Source organism: Marmota flaviventris, chromosome 3 (assembly GCF_047511675.1).
Source record: "Marmota flaviventris isolate mMarFla1 chromosome 3, mMarFla1.hap1, whole genome shotgun sequence".
NCBI lineage: Eukaryota > Metazoa > Chordata > Mammalia > Rodentia > Sciuridae > Marmota > Marmota flaviventris.
In genome coordinates this window covers 26,064,930-26,079,788 of record NC_092500.1, presented here as the reverse complement: position 1 = coordinate 26,079,788, position 14,859 = coordinate 26,064,930, and the positions used below count along the sequence as shown (strand labels likewise).

General features: G+C 42.5%; 1 protein-coding gene across 1 annotated transcript in view; it reads left to right on the top strand.

Annotated features, from left to right (window-relative positions):
* Plxnc1 (plexin C1) overlaps nucleotides 1-14,859 on the top strand; it is a 145,024-nt gene that overhangs the window by 44,040 nt on the left and 86,125 nt on the right. The window contains exon 5 of the mRNA XM_027953425.2: nucleotides 11,610-11,724. Coding sequence (XP_027809226.2) covers nucleotides 11,610-11,724 — 115 coding nt within the window. The remainder of the gene's footprint in view (nucleotides 1-11,609; nucleotides 11,725-14,859) is intronic.

Genomic DNA, 14,859 nt, shown 5'->3' with positions numbered 1-14,859 from the left:
CTGAGCACCCACAGTGAACAACACAGACCAAAATTCACTGTGGTCATTCTTATCCGGTGTTCTGGCTCCCTGGGGTTGCCAAAACAAGTTGTCACGGAGTTGGTGGCTTGAAACAATACAAAGTTATCTCTCACAGTTCTGGAGGTCAGAAGTCTGAAATCAGAGTGTCCACAGGACCAAGGAGGGTCCAGGGGAGGATCTGTCCTCACCTCTCCCAGCTTCCTGTGGCTCGGCCATAGCAGGATGACTCCATCTCTGCCTTGGTCTCATGACCTTATCCCCTGTGAAGGTCCAGATCTTTCTCTCCTTTCTTAGAAAGGCGGCCGTCATTGTGCGCCCAAAGTCGTCTTGAGGTCCTTTACTAATTATATCTACAAAAGACCCTGTTTCCAAATAAGGTGACATTCTGAGATCCTGAGTGGGCATTTATTTGGGACGATGGGCACTGCAAAAATCAATAAAGAACATATCAGATGACAGTCGGTGCTAATGAAGGCAAGAGAGCCAAGAAAGAGAACAGGCAGCACTGGCTGGAGCCGGGTGGGCAACGATTTTACACAGAGGGCTCAGGGAGGCCTGATGGGGAAGGGGACATCTGAGCCAAGACCTGAAGGAGCACATTCCTTCCACTGTGGAGCTCTTCCACTTGAAAGGTGGCAGCAATATTCAGCTGAGTGGCCAGGAGGGTAGTTGGGGACAGAAGGTCATCCTCCGTGTACCTCTGTTCCTCCTTTCTCTCCAGTCTGGGATGCGTCCTTGTGCAGATCTCAGCCTTGAAGTCTGTGCAGTGACACTTCTTTATGGTCCAGTGCAGCTCTAATGACAGCGGTAATAATAATAATGGGATTTGGGGACAGCCCCTCCTTCTTGTATGAGGACCCCATTGTGCCAACTAATTGTGTAGAAGCAACTAGGACAACTGTCTGTGGGGTGGAAGCAGTGGGGAGCAAAGAGGAGCATGCTATTCCGGCCTTGGGGCACTACTGAATTACCCTGGCACAGGCTGAACCCATGCATCTGGGTTACTGTGAATGCTGCAAGGAGTTTGGGGGAACTTCTAGCACTGGGGTCAACCTAGGTCCCCCCAGGTCTTCATTAACCATTAGAGGGGCTGGGATGTATCCTACTTATTGCAAAGTAGGCATCCAAAGGGAATGTCTGACACTGGGAGAACGCTCACCTTGTTCCAAAGCCAGTTTGGCTCTTTTGCTGTTGTTCTTTGGTAGAACTGGCAACGGAGGTCCTCAGACCTGAGCATCCAAACCCCAGTCCATATCTGCACCATCTCTTTAATTGATGCTCTCTGACTTCCAACAAGCACTGTTAAGAATACCCCGGTTAGTAAATTCATGTTTTAATGGAATAGATTTTTTTTTGAAATGACCTTATCTCAGACAGTAGGCACTTTCATAAGTATATATTGATTGGTTTTTTAAAAAATTTCTCAGAGGTTTCCACTCGTCCTGTGATCTAGTGTTTACCCTGTTCCCAGCAGCTCCTCCATGTTGAGCACAATGTTCAGGTCTGCATTTTGGGAGTCTACCTGTGGGTCTCGGTTTTTGCTTTTGTAACATTTTGTCATGTTTGGATGTTTGGATTCTGCTGCGTGGAGTGTACACCATTTCTGAAAGGCCAAGGGGGGATTCGATACTGCATTGAGGAGGAGGGGGTTGTGATGTCACTGTTCCCTGTTCCATGCTAGGGAGACCAAGGCCCACAAAGCCTGAGGAGCGTGCCCCCAGGGACGCAGGGAGCATATGGGAAAATGGCTGGGAACCCAGACTTTCCTGATTCAAGAGGCTTTATTTTCCCATATTTATTTCCATGCTGCCTGTTTTTCCTAAATGCCTCCTCTAAGTTCTTCTGTTCATGGTCTGCATTTGGAAACAAAAAAATGCCAAGTTTTAGTATACTCATCACCCACTAAAGAACCACATGGGGCGAAGGCCACAAATCCCTTTTGTGTGAGTGTTTCAGTCTATGTTTGCTAAATAGCTCCAAGTTTCAAGACAAAGGCTGGTTTTTCTACCACACCAGTTAACAGGCCAACCCAGTGAACACAAATCAATGAAACAACTTCTGCCAGTATCGTGGAGACATGGACAGGAATTTAGTCACTTTAAAATTTAGTTCTTAATCCAATTCAGCTAACCTTTGTTGAATACCAGTCGTGGGCCAGGCCCTGTACTAGGCTCTGGGGGAAACAAAGATGAATGCAGTTCTGCCCTGGAGACGCTCAGAGGTTAGATGTGGGAAGCAGCCAGGCAACAAATGAGTGCCCTGAGTGCTGCTGTTTGGCCCACGAGGAGACCCCAAAGAACTCCTTAGTCCTGGGAGGAAGGAGCACTGTGATTAAGAGTCTCCCAAGAATCCTTGAGCTGTGTCTGCCTTGTGCACAGAAAAGACAGATGGGCATCTGGCCAACCTTACCACTCAAGTCCCTTTCTTGTCGTTACCATTCTGTATTGTTGGGCTTATGTCTTCCAAATTGTTACTTTAAATTCTCTGTTTCACTTGCCCTTATTACAATAACGACTAGTAGCATTTACTGACTCGTTATAATAACTCCAGAAGGTGGAGACTATTATTTGCATTTCTGCAGATGAAGGACCTGAGACACTGAGAGGACACTTGGCTTATTCAAGGTCACCAGCTTGTAAGTGGTGGGACCAATCTCTCCTGCCTTCACTAGGTTCTATCCGGGCTGATCTGTTTCATCGGTTCCTTGAAGACACTGTGTGTACATGAGCTCAGAGGCTTTGCACATGCTGTTCCTTCTGTTTGGAATGCTCTTCTCACCCCTCTTGCTGTGACTACATGGGTTTCACCCTTGACCTCTGAGCTGAAATGCAATGTTTCTTGACCAATCTGTCTAAATTAGGTTCCTTCCTACTACATTTTTTGGTTTCTGTAGAAGACTTACCTCAATTTGAAATTAAAGTGATAGTCAGCTTATTTGGGTTTTGTCTGTGTGCTTCCCTAGAATGTAATTGTAAACTCTTGAGGAAAGAGACCTTAACTGGCTTATACATATCACGTGTCCCTGGTGCCTAGTGTAGTGTTTGGCATCAGGTGGGCACACAGTAAATATTTGTTGGGTAAATGCCAGGTGAGGTGCTGAACCTTGGCAGGGGCATGCCAAGGTGAAAAATGTAAGGCCTCTCCTTGGGAGGGGTTGGAGGCCAGTCAGAGACACAGGCAGTCTTCTAATGAATGTGCTGTGTCTACTTGGGAGCATGCCTGGAGACTGGGAAGATATGACAAGGGAGGTGACACTGAACTGGCCCTTGAACAAGGAATGTGGTTTCACACAAGTATTGCAGCCCTCGGGAATTCCAGGCAGTGGGAGCGTCACATGCTTGGAAGGTCTGACATGTTTGCACTGCAGTGTTTATCAAATGCCTGCTCTCTGCCTGGTAGTGTGTAGATATCAGAGATCCGTGTGTTTAGGGGTTTTCTATCTAGGCAACGAGGCAGACTCATCAGTCCACTATTTCCCAGAGGTGAGTTTGCAAAGGAAGGCAGGGGCCAGAGCATACTGGGGTAAACAGAGGAAGGTTTAGTAGCTACTTCATAGGTTTGTTGTGACTCTGAGGCGTGAAAGTCTCATAGGTAAGGGGTTTGGTGCAAGCCAAGGGTGCCACTGGAGATTGCTAAGCATGGGGTGATATGATTAGCTGTGTGCTTGAGGATTATATGGTGGGAGTGGAGACTGATTAGAGGCACTGGAGGCTGGAAGATGAGAGGCCTTGGGTGACTCCTGTGGAGCCCAGGGAGGTAATGGATGAGATGGAATGCAGAGGATAGATGCTTAGAATTAACAAGCCATGATCAGTTGGGTATGAGAGTTACCCAACTCAATTAGCCAAAAAAAAAAAAAGCACCAAGTTTTCAAACTTGTCCTGTCACATGGACTGATGCTCATTAAACAAAATTGGGCAGTGTTTCCTAATGTGTATGACTAGAAATTTTACTTCCTCAAAACAACCCTCCATAAGAGTTTGAAGATGGTGCCTCATTCTTGCTTTGCAAAATCACAGGGCATAGTTAAGCCTCCCAGGAGACCTGCAGCAGAGAAACTTATTTAATTTTTTGCAGTTTTGCATGGCCCAAAAACAATGTGCTGGCAACTCCATTCCCAGCACAATAGTGTTGTGGGTGGAGCCTAAGGGGAGGTGCTTAGGTCAGAAGGGCTCCACCTTCCCAAGTGAATGGATGTCAGTGGTCAAAGGCTTGAGACTGAGAGTTCAAGTTCTTGCTCTCTTGCACAAGTGTGCTGTCTCTTGCCCTTCCACCTTCCACCATGGGATAATACAGCAAGAAGGGTTTTGACAGGTGTGGACCCACATCTCTAGAACTGTAAGAAATAAAATTGTTCTTTGTAGATTACCCAGTTTGTGGCATTCTGTCATAGCGGTACAAAACATACTAAGGCTGAAGGACTCAGACGATGTTATTTATTGCAAGAGGCAATATGGGGTAGATAAGAACATGGACTTGGAAACTGCAATGCCTGGGTTTTTTTCTCAACTTTTCCCTTTACTAACTCTGTGACCTCAGGAGAGCAATATGGATCTTCCTATGCCTCAGTTTCCCCTATCTGTAAAGCAGGGACAATTACAGTAGCTACTTCATAGGTTTGTTGTGAAGAATAAATGAATAAAATCATGTGAAAAGACATTGCGTGGAGTGTTAGATGTTTCTGCTTTAAAAAAAAATCTCTTAAATTGTCTTTGTTATTAGCATAATTGTATCATGTAGACTGACTTACGGTTCCAGCGATGAAGATCCAATTTTTCAGCTCTCCTAGCAAGTTATTTTGGTCTTGTATTTTGGCATTCCCCTTTCCTGATTCTGGGGACCTTTAATTCAGAGTTTAGTTTGTCACAGTGACTTCCTGTTCTCTTTCATTCTGTGGAATTTGGTTTCTTCATCTCGTAGATTGGCAATTGTAATGAGAAGTCCCCCAATTTTAGAGGCCACCTGATTCCTCCCTTTCCTAAAGATGCAGACATCTGTTTCAAATCACTTAGCAAAAGACCTTGGAATGCTCTCGTAGCGAAACCATCCACCAGCGTGGACCCCATTCCCTGCAAGAGGGAGAAGCTGGATGGTTTTCTCATTAAAAGTTTTCTGATGTTATATCGGTGAAGAATCTTCGGAACAGGTCACACTCACCCCCACATTCAAGCCAATTACCTGATGTTTAGTTATCAGATTCCTTCAGGGACCGTCTGCTCCTGGTGAACAATTGGATTAGAGGATGCTGATGGAATTCTAGTGGCAGGAAGTAGAAGTTACATTTCTGAGTTCAGAGTTTCTATTTCAAGGTTGAGTAAGTGGTAAATTTTTACTGAGAGATTCTAGCCTAATAGAGTCAGATTCTCAAGGTCCCCCAAGCCCAGCTCATGGGCATTTCACCTGCCTGGAGCTTCAGCCCCTTTCCAAGGTGGGTCTCCCTGTCCTTTTTTGTTGGCATGAAAACAATTAATAATTTAAGCCATGCCCATTAAAAAATAGAAATGCCGTATAAATACAATACAGTAATAATAAATTTAAAAGTCGATCCAGCTGGGCACCGTTCCCAGACTACCAGCTGAGCAGAAACACAAATAAGTAAAGAAGAGGAAAAACTGCTATATAATGCAGATGACTGCAAACTCGTTGTTTTCTGCTATTCTTTTATTGCAAATATATAGTATTGAAGCTACATTATGGATAAATAGGTTTTGTGGCCTAACCTGGAAACCTAATCACTGTTTATAACATTATTTCTATGGGGGAAAATATATTCCATATTGTAAACAGATGGTTTACCAGCAATCTCTTTTTTGGAGCACAATGGATTTATAAGTCTGGGGCTGCCTGGAATTTTAACCTCTAGCTGGATGTTTTGTGTTACCAGTGATGGATGGAAATTTAAAGCCTCTTAGAATCCTTGCCTCTGGGTTTCCCTCCCAGATCCTTGCCACCCTCTTCATTCCTGGAGGTTTGTCTCCCCTTCTCTATTCTCTGGTCCTGTGGCCCCTCCATCCCTATCTCTTCCTAGCCAAGCCCCACCCTCCAGTTACAGGAAGCCAGTGGGAACTCTGATTATCTCTAATTTGATTAAATGGTGGTCAGGGTTCATAGGAAGCCAGGCAGCCCGGTGGCCAAGTATGTGGTTCTGAAGTCAAACTTGTGCAGTGTGACAGTTGAGTGACCTGGGCATGTTACAGTATGTCTCTGAGCCTCTGTTCTTATGTTATTTGAGAACTAATTGTAAATAGTCAGGACAGTGCCAGTTATAGAGAAAAATTCCCTCGGTGCCATTGTTTGGTGGGGTAGTTAGGGATATTACGAGTCACAGATTTCCACGTACACAGGAGACAAATTCACTGTATGAAAATACTCTCTGATTTTCACACAGCAAACATAGAAACAAGGGCCTGGAACCTCCATGACCATCATCTGGGACCTGTATGTGTTTGGAACATGCTTTTTTTCTGAGTTAGGAATGGGGGAGGGGAAGATTCATGTCCTTTTATAGTTGAGTGATAATATCAAACTATCATTATTTTGAATAAATTGATCTCCACAGCAGATTTTATAGCCAACTAGTTGTAGGGACAGCCCTGCTTAAATAGTTTCATGCGCTTATTTCCCCATGAAGTATTTTTTTACCAGGTGAAAGCTTTTTTGTTTCTAAATTAAGTTTTGTTTGTTTGGCATTTCTTCGGGTGATCTTTTCTTTGCATTTAGGCAGGTTCTCTTTTTTAGTTTGGAAATGGGCTCATGTCTACTTATTGACTCTTATCATGTCAGCATGAGATCTAGCCAGAAATAGGAACTAGAAAAATAAAATATCCAGTGGAATCCTAGGGCTTTTGGAGAGATCCTGCTATGACTTAAATATATCCCACAAAATGTGTGTTGGAAACTTAAACTCCAGTGCAACTGTGTTGGGGGTGGGGCCTCATGGGAGGCACTAGGTATGACGACTCCCCCCTCACGATGGGACTGAGGCTGGAGTTTGATCTTCACCCTTCCCTCTCTTGCCCTTCCACCTTCCACCATGGGATGATGCAGTAAGAAGGTCCTTGCCAGCTGCAGCCCCCCTCAACTTTGGACTTCCCAAGCTCCAGAACTATAAGAAAGAAATCTCTGTTTTGTACAAATTACCCAGTGTTACCTGGAATTCTGTTGTAAAAGCACAGAATGAACTAAGACAGCCAGATGTGGTGGGACATGCCTGTAATCCCACGTACTCCGGAGGCTGAGGCAGGAGGATAATGAGTTTGAGGCCCGCCTCAGCAATTTAGCAAGACTATGTCTCAAAATATAAAATCAAAAGGACTGGGGGTGTAGCTCAGTGGTGGAGCACCCCTGGAGGGCTGTTGTCCGTAACAAATGTCTGAACACATGGGAATGGCTTTGGAACTGGGTCATGGGTAGAGGCTGGAAATATTTGGAAGAGCAGATTCAAAAAAGCCTAGTTGTCATGTCTGTCTTAAGCCTGTCTCATCGCTGTTTTGGAATCTTTTAGAGGCATGTAACTTATTTAATTTCACAGGCTCATGGCTGGAGAGGAGTCTGCCTTAAGATGAATTATTCCTTGGGTCTCACCCATATTTGATTTAGATGAGACTCTGGACTTAAGACTTTTAAATTGGTGCTGGAATGAGTTAAGAATTAGGGGTTATTGGCATGGAATGAATGTCTTTTGCATGTGAGAAGGTTGTAGATTGGGGAGGCTAGATGTAGAACATTCTAGTTAGAATGTGCTCCCACGAAAGCATGTGGAAACTGAAACCCCAGTGCAACAATATTGGGAGTTGGTACCTTGATGAATGGATCAATGTCACTTACAAAAGTAAAGGACTTGAGGCTATGATTTCAATCTCTTGCCCTCACTCTCTCTCACCCTCCCATATTCTGCCATGGGGTGATAGAGCAAGAAGGCTATTACCAGATCTAGGAGTCTTGACCTTGAACTTCCCAGCCTCCAGAACTGCAAGAAATAAATCTCTATTCTTTATAAATTACACCATCTCAGGTATTCTGTTATAGCAACACAAAGCATAAAAAGACAGATCCTCAGGAGAGGTTAGGGCAAAAGTAATAGCATAAGCAAAGAAAACAAATATATCTCCACCATTTTTTTCCCAAAACCTACCCATGCTACTCCGAATCCAATTTCCGTCCTATCCAGGGCCTAAAGAAATTGAAAGGAAGCCAGTGGAGAAATCAGCCCATCTGAGAGTGCCTCACCGAGGGCTCAGCCTCACCAAGAGTCATGTCTGACAATGAGAATTTAATTGTCTTTGGGCAGTGGCTTCAGAGTTTATGTGCCTGACCATTGCATTTGTGGATATGCGGGACTGAGAGTGATAGCTTTCGAAAGGAATTATTTCAAAGTACTTGGGGGCTTGTTTACTAAAACGTGGGAGCTATAAGATCTGCTCTCCCTCCTCAAGAAATGTGAACGTGTGGGGAACGTGCTGTCGTGAAGACTTTACAATCTGCAGTGTTTGAGGAGTAATAAGATGCTGTTGTTGGTTGACCATCTGGTTATACATTCTTGGTGTCATGGTTTGCTTTGCTTTTCAATTTTTAATTTTTTCAAACTGGTAAGAGGCAAGGAATGGGCATTTAGAAATCTCAGAGGCATCCTTTTTTATGTAAATAAGGAATTTATATTTAGGTACTTAGCATGGTTAGATTTTGTTTTACAAAATTGGATATGAAAGGTTCATTATCTATTCTTTTCCCTTTATTTTTTTAATAGGTTGTTTTTCAGTTGTAGATGGACACAATACCTTTATTCTTTTTATTTTTATGTGATGCTGAGGATCGAACCCATGCCCTCACATGTGCAAGGCAAGTGCTCTACCATTGAACTGCAATCCCAGCCTTCCCCTTTATCTTTATATTAAAAAAAAAATAGGGCTTGGGTTGTGGCTTAGCGGTAGAGCACTTGCCTAGCACATGCGAGGAGGCCCTGGGTTGCATTCTCAGCACCACATAAAAATAAATAAATAAAATAAAGGTATTATGTCCAACTACAACTAGAAAATAAATATTAAAATAAAATAAACCAGGGCTGGGGTTGTAGCTCAGTGATAGTGTTCTTGCCTAGTATGGGTAAGGCACTGGATTTGACTCTCAGCACCATATATACATAAATGAAGGTCCATTGACAACTAAAAAAATATTTAAAAATAATCTGATTCTCAGATTCAAACTTTTAGCTGATGTTAAACATACTCCTTTTACCATAAAGGGGAGTCAGATATAAATCAAAACTCTAGACATAAAAAAAAAGAATCACCAATTGAAAGGACCTATAGAGATTTCATATTTCCTCCACTCATTCAAAAATATTTATTGAAACTCTAGTATTTGCATATCATGCTGCCAGACCCTGAGGGATCTGATGAGGAAATAGAAAAGGTTTTCACCCTTCCTTTGGGGAGCTAAGTGCCCTACTTTGGAAGAGATGACATAGACATATGAAATAGTTAAGTTGTAATTCGAGGCAGCATATGATTAAATACCAAAACGTGTGGTTCCGACCAGAATTGCTATAGGAGTTCAGAAAACGGAGTGATAACTCAGTGGCACTACAGTTTCCTGCCTACAAATTGGCAAATCGCAGCACTATTTGTATGAAATATTTTACACTTGTTTTTTTGGCAGCCTTAGGCCTTGACTCCCAGGCAGCATTAAGAGCCTACAAAAAAATATTTGCACTCCATTCTCTCTAGAATTAGCTTTAGGGGGTTTTTTGTCTTTTTTTTTTGGTTGTTGTTTTTTCTTCCTTAGAGGTAGAGGAAGAGCCATCTACAAACCAGAGTGCCCATGAGAGGCAGGGAGTTTTTTGATAGTCATGATCTCTTTTAGACACAAATAAGGAAGCCGCCTCGTCATTCTGTTTCAATGCAGCAGTACCTCGTTCCTGTGCTGCAAACTCTCCCTGACATTGAGAGACGGTTTAATTTGAACTTAATGTCCGTGACGGACGAGCAAGCCATCAAGGGTCAGATAAATTTATGGCTTTGGAGAACTGCTAATGAAAATCCCTTTTGGTAATGATGTTGGAGTAGGAACCAACCCAGAGGTAGGGGGAATTGGGACACAGATGTGCTCCTGGGAGTGGGGTTCCCCAAAATGTCAGAAGACGACATTCTAACCTACTGTGCTCAAGTGTGATGTTTAGTGAAACTCACTGACTTCCTGTTCTATTTTTGCCATATTCAAATTAGCTCAGAGCTCAAACCTGAAGCAACGAAGCCTAAATTTTTAAGAATCAGAGAGAGAGAAGAGGAAGAAGAAGAAATAAAATTATTTTGAAGTCAGATACACTCTTTGGCCCATCTGAGCCTCATTCCCTTCAGATCCACTCAAGAATTTCCCAGAAATGAATATAGTCATCCTTTGGTTGCTTTTTGGTCTCACCACTCATGTGTTAGTTTCTTTGAAAACTTCCAGCTGGGTTTGGTGGCCCACACCTATAATTCCAGCGATTTGGGAAGCTGAGGCAGGAAGATTGCAAGTTCAAGGCCAGCCTCAGCAATTTAGCGAGGCCCTAAGCAACTTAGTAAGACTCTGTCTCAAAAAATGTAAGAAGAAAAGAGACTGAAAGTGTAGCTCAGTGGTTCAGAAAAGAACAAAACTCCCTGTCCTTGGTTCACCAGCTCTTCATTTTAACCTTTGACCTTGAGGTGGATTACACATCAGAAATGTGTTATTGTTTATTTGATACTTTTCAGTGGAATATCTCTGCCACTTGAAGACAAGATGGCATTCGCTGTTCATTCTCATTGCTGGGTTGGTGGCCCATCTGGTGAGATAGAGATTTTCCCCAAGCTAGTGTGACCTACAGTGACCTACACACCAGGCAAGCGAGTGATCTCCCTTCTCAGCTTCTGAGCATCTGTGTATCAAAGTAGTTGGCCGTGGCCTCACTTGAGACTTCTTTGGGTCATCGTCTGAGGTTGACCTGGAAAAGTGGCCCTGAAAAATGTTTCACCCATATCTTTTAAGATAACTTGGTATCTGTCTAAACAAATGTTATGTAGCAGATGGTTGTGCAATGTCTTATCAAATTCTTGGGCAGACTCTGCCCTTGAAATATTTTTATTTAATTATCATCCTACAAAGCACAAAATAGTAGCTTTATTGTTGTTTTTTTTTCCTAAACACAGCACAAATTGCCCAATAAGTTGAATAGGGAGACATTCTGGGAATGAACTGCAAAGCTAAAATTTATACAATGTGCAAACCCTTTCTCGGGCTTCTCTTTGATAGGTATTTCTAAAAAGGAACTCTTTATTTCAGAATCTGAGAATGGATGTGCTTTGGATGTATTTGGCAATGTCAACTTGAGAGATGGCTCAGGAGTCTAAGTTCAACGTGTTGTCGACATTTGTTCTCTACTCCTAGACATGATGGGGGGGAAAAACACTGTTTTCTTGTTGCTTTTCATGATTTTAGCATCATGTTCCTATTCTCGCTTAAATCAATAATCCACTGTACAAAGCATTTTGTACTGAAGCCAAGTATGAGAAAGTTGTAACTAATGCATGTATGGGGGTGCTGTCTTGATGTGTCTTTTTTGTTTGTTTTAGGTGTACTTTTCAAGAAGATTGTGTCAATTCAGGGCAGTCAGAAAACTGGCTGGATGTTTCCTATGGAGCTAAAAAATGTCCTAAAATTCAGATAATTCGAAGCAGCAGAGATAAGGTAAGAGGAAAGATTTTAATTTCTTTACTTCTATAGTATTGCCTCATTTTGCATAAGAGATGCTAACTTCCTTCTGAGCTTAAAATATCTATTAATGAAATATGAGTCCATTCATTTTATCTGTGAATTCTTAGTGTCTGCCAGATGCCACCACTCTGCAAGGTGCTAGGAGTATAGAAGTAACCAGGTCACTTCATGGTCCTGCTCACATGGAGCGTGTCATCTTGAGGAGCTACATAAAGATGACCTTCTGTAACTGAATGTAAAGAAAAGATAGACTTCTTTATTGGGAGGTGAGGGGAAGAGATGTAGGGAATTGAACCTAGGGGCACTTAACCACTGGGCAGTTCTTGTTGAATTGCTAAGTGCTCACTGAATTGTTGAGGCTGGCTTTGAACTCGCAATCCTCCTGCCTCAGCCTCCAGAGTCACTGGGATTATAGGCATGCACCACTTGTCCTTTCTTTTTTTATTTTAAGACAGAGTCTCAATACGTTGCCCAGGCTAACCTTGAACTTGAGATCTTCCTGCCTCAGTCTTCCAGTCTCTGGGGTCACAGCTGTGCACCACCAAGCCCTGCATAAAGATGGATTTTCAATGTAGTAGAATTACATCTCAACTTTAAAGCATAGAGAAATTAAGTTCAGACTTATGGTCCACAAGATTCCTTACAAGTGGCTGCACTGTAGAATTTAGCTTTGCTCTGCGGTTCCTCATCCTAATGTGTCCAGGCTTCTCCTAGCAACTCTCCTATCAACATGGCCTCAAGCAATGTCATAGAGATGGAGAGAGAACCAATATGGGCAGGGACTGTTGCAAGCAAGGTCCCTTGGAAAGCCAGGGCTCCCGTCCTGGGATGCAAGAAAAAAAGCGATGAGCATATTCAAGCATTTTCTGATGCACATACCAGCCCTGCCCTGTGGGAGAATGGAATTCCTCCCCAGCAATCTCAGTGGTGCTGCAAGGAGACATTTTCTCCCTAATTATGGCTCTTGTGTTATGAATAATTGTCCAGAGTCCCCATCAGCAGCCAGTTGACCTGTCTGTTGCACCGATGTGTTTTATTTGAATGTCACATTAACAAGGAAATGGGCCACTTTCCCTTTTCCCTTACACTTTGCCATTTCAAATAGCAAGAACCATACCACTTAAGATGATTTAACATTTAATCAAGGGGAGCCAGAACATTTAATGAGTGATAAATAATAAAAGAATCAAGCTTTCAAGTCATAACTGATCAGAACTCATGGATTTAAAGTTATTTGGTTGTTGTCACTTTCTGTTGTCTTGGGCCAGGGCCTTCCTATGAGCTCTCCCTGCCCCGAGTCAAAGATAAATAAATTTAGTATAAAAGATGCTCTGGTAACCAGATGCAGTGGTGCACGCCTGTAATCCCAGCAACTTGGGAGGCTGAGGTAGGAGGATTGCAAGTTCAAAACAAGCCTCAAGCAACTTAGCAAGATCCTAAGCAACTTAGTGAGACTCTGTCTCAAAAATAAAAAATAAAAAGGACTGGGGATGTAGCTCAGTAGTAAAGTGCCCCTAGGTTCATTCCATGGAATCAAAATGCATGCACGCGCGCGCGCGCGCACACACACACACACACACACACACACACACACACACTCTTAGGTATTCTCATGTAGGTATAGTCAAATTTTATTTCTCTTATTAATCTGAAAAACAGCTAACTTTGGTGCTAACAGAGAATGGTAGAAAAAAATATGATCCTGGAATATACTCAGGCCTCTGATAAGTGATTAAGAGTTTGCAAGAATTTTTTCTTTTGTCATTAAAAAAACGTTAAGGGCAACACTTCAGTCCAGTGTAGTGGGAAGAAGTAGTCGGTCAGTGCTGTTTATGTAATTTGCTTACCTATCTGTGGTTCCCTGGTATAAACTAACCATTTATATCTAGCCTGGGATGTTTCAAAAAAACACTTAGCACCCAAACAACCACTAGAGCTTTCTTTCCTGATCCTCATCATCTTCCCCCAAAGCACTTCCCCTCACCAGCTCACCACTACTCTGCAGGTGAAGAAGAGAAGAATTTAGTAATTTGAGTAAAGTTTTTTTTTTTAAACCAGCATAGCAACTTTCATCGTTATGGAAACTAATCCCTGGTGCTGGGGATTAAACCCAGAGCCTCACACATGCCAGGGAAGCACCACACTATGAACTGCACCCCAGCTCTGGACTGATTCTTTTAATAAGGTTGAAAAGGCATCAGATTCTCTCTCTCTCTCTCTCTCTCTCTCTCTCTCTCTCTCTCTCTCTCTCTGTTGTTTTTTGTTGGGTTGGTTTGGTTTGGTTTTTGTGTGTGTGTATGTGCTGCTGGGGATTGAACTCAGGGTTTTGTGCGTGTGAGGCAAGCACTCTACCACCTGAGCTATATCCGCAGCCCATGATTCCATCTCTTGATCACATTATTGCAAGATATTTTCTGCCCTTATGGCCATTAGTGACTTACCTGAAAGTCTCAGCTCTTTGTTTAAATAATACAAATTCTATGACCTACCGAGATGGCAGTCTGAGGTGGACCCTGCTTCCATCTATGAGCTCAATTCAGAGAATTTACTAACTGCTCATGATATACCAGGAGGACATTCTAGCACCTTTGTAGGTACAGAAAAATCTTCATATAATGCAAAACCTCTGTTCACAAGAAGCTTTGTTTCTTTGCATAAAGCAACTAGAAAATAGTATATCCTCATCCTCACCATGGAATCCACATTAAAAAGAAATATTCAGAGCAATTTCGGTTAGTGTAGGAGGGATTTTCTCTGAGGTTTTGTTGAGTAAAAACAGCAAGATGCAGACAGGTTTGCATAGCATGATCTGATATTGATCTAAAAAAGTCCCTATATGTGTTTATACATGTCTCTATATGATTGTTTGCACATATAGAAAAGTATGAAAGAATTCCTACACCGTTATAGCCCAGGCTCCCCTGGTAGAATGACTGATGTGGTAGGGAGGGAAGGCAGAGACACGTAAAAAAAGAAAACAAATGAAAACCTCACCCACACAAATGCAAAAAGGTATGTATGACATGATCCATTTCAGCAGTTATGTCTGCATTTTGTAAAGAGATGTTAAAATTCAATAAAAATGATTTGTACTAATAAAGATATAAA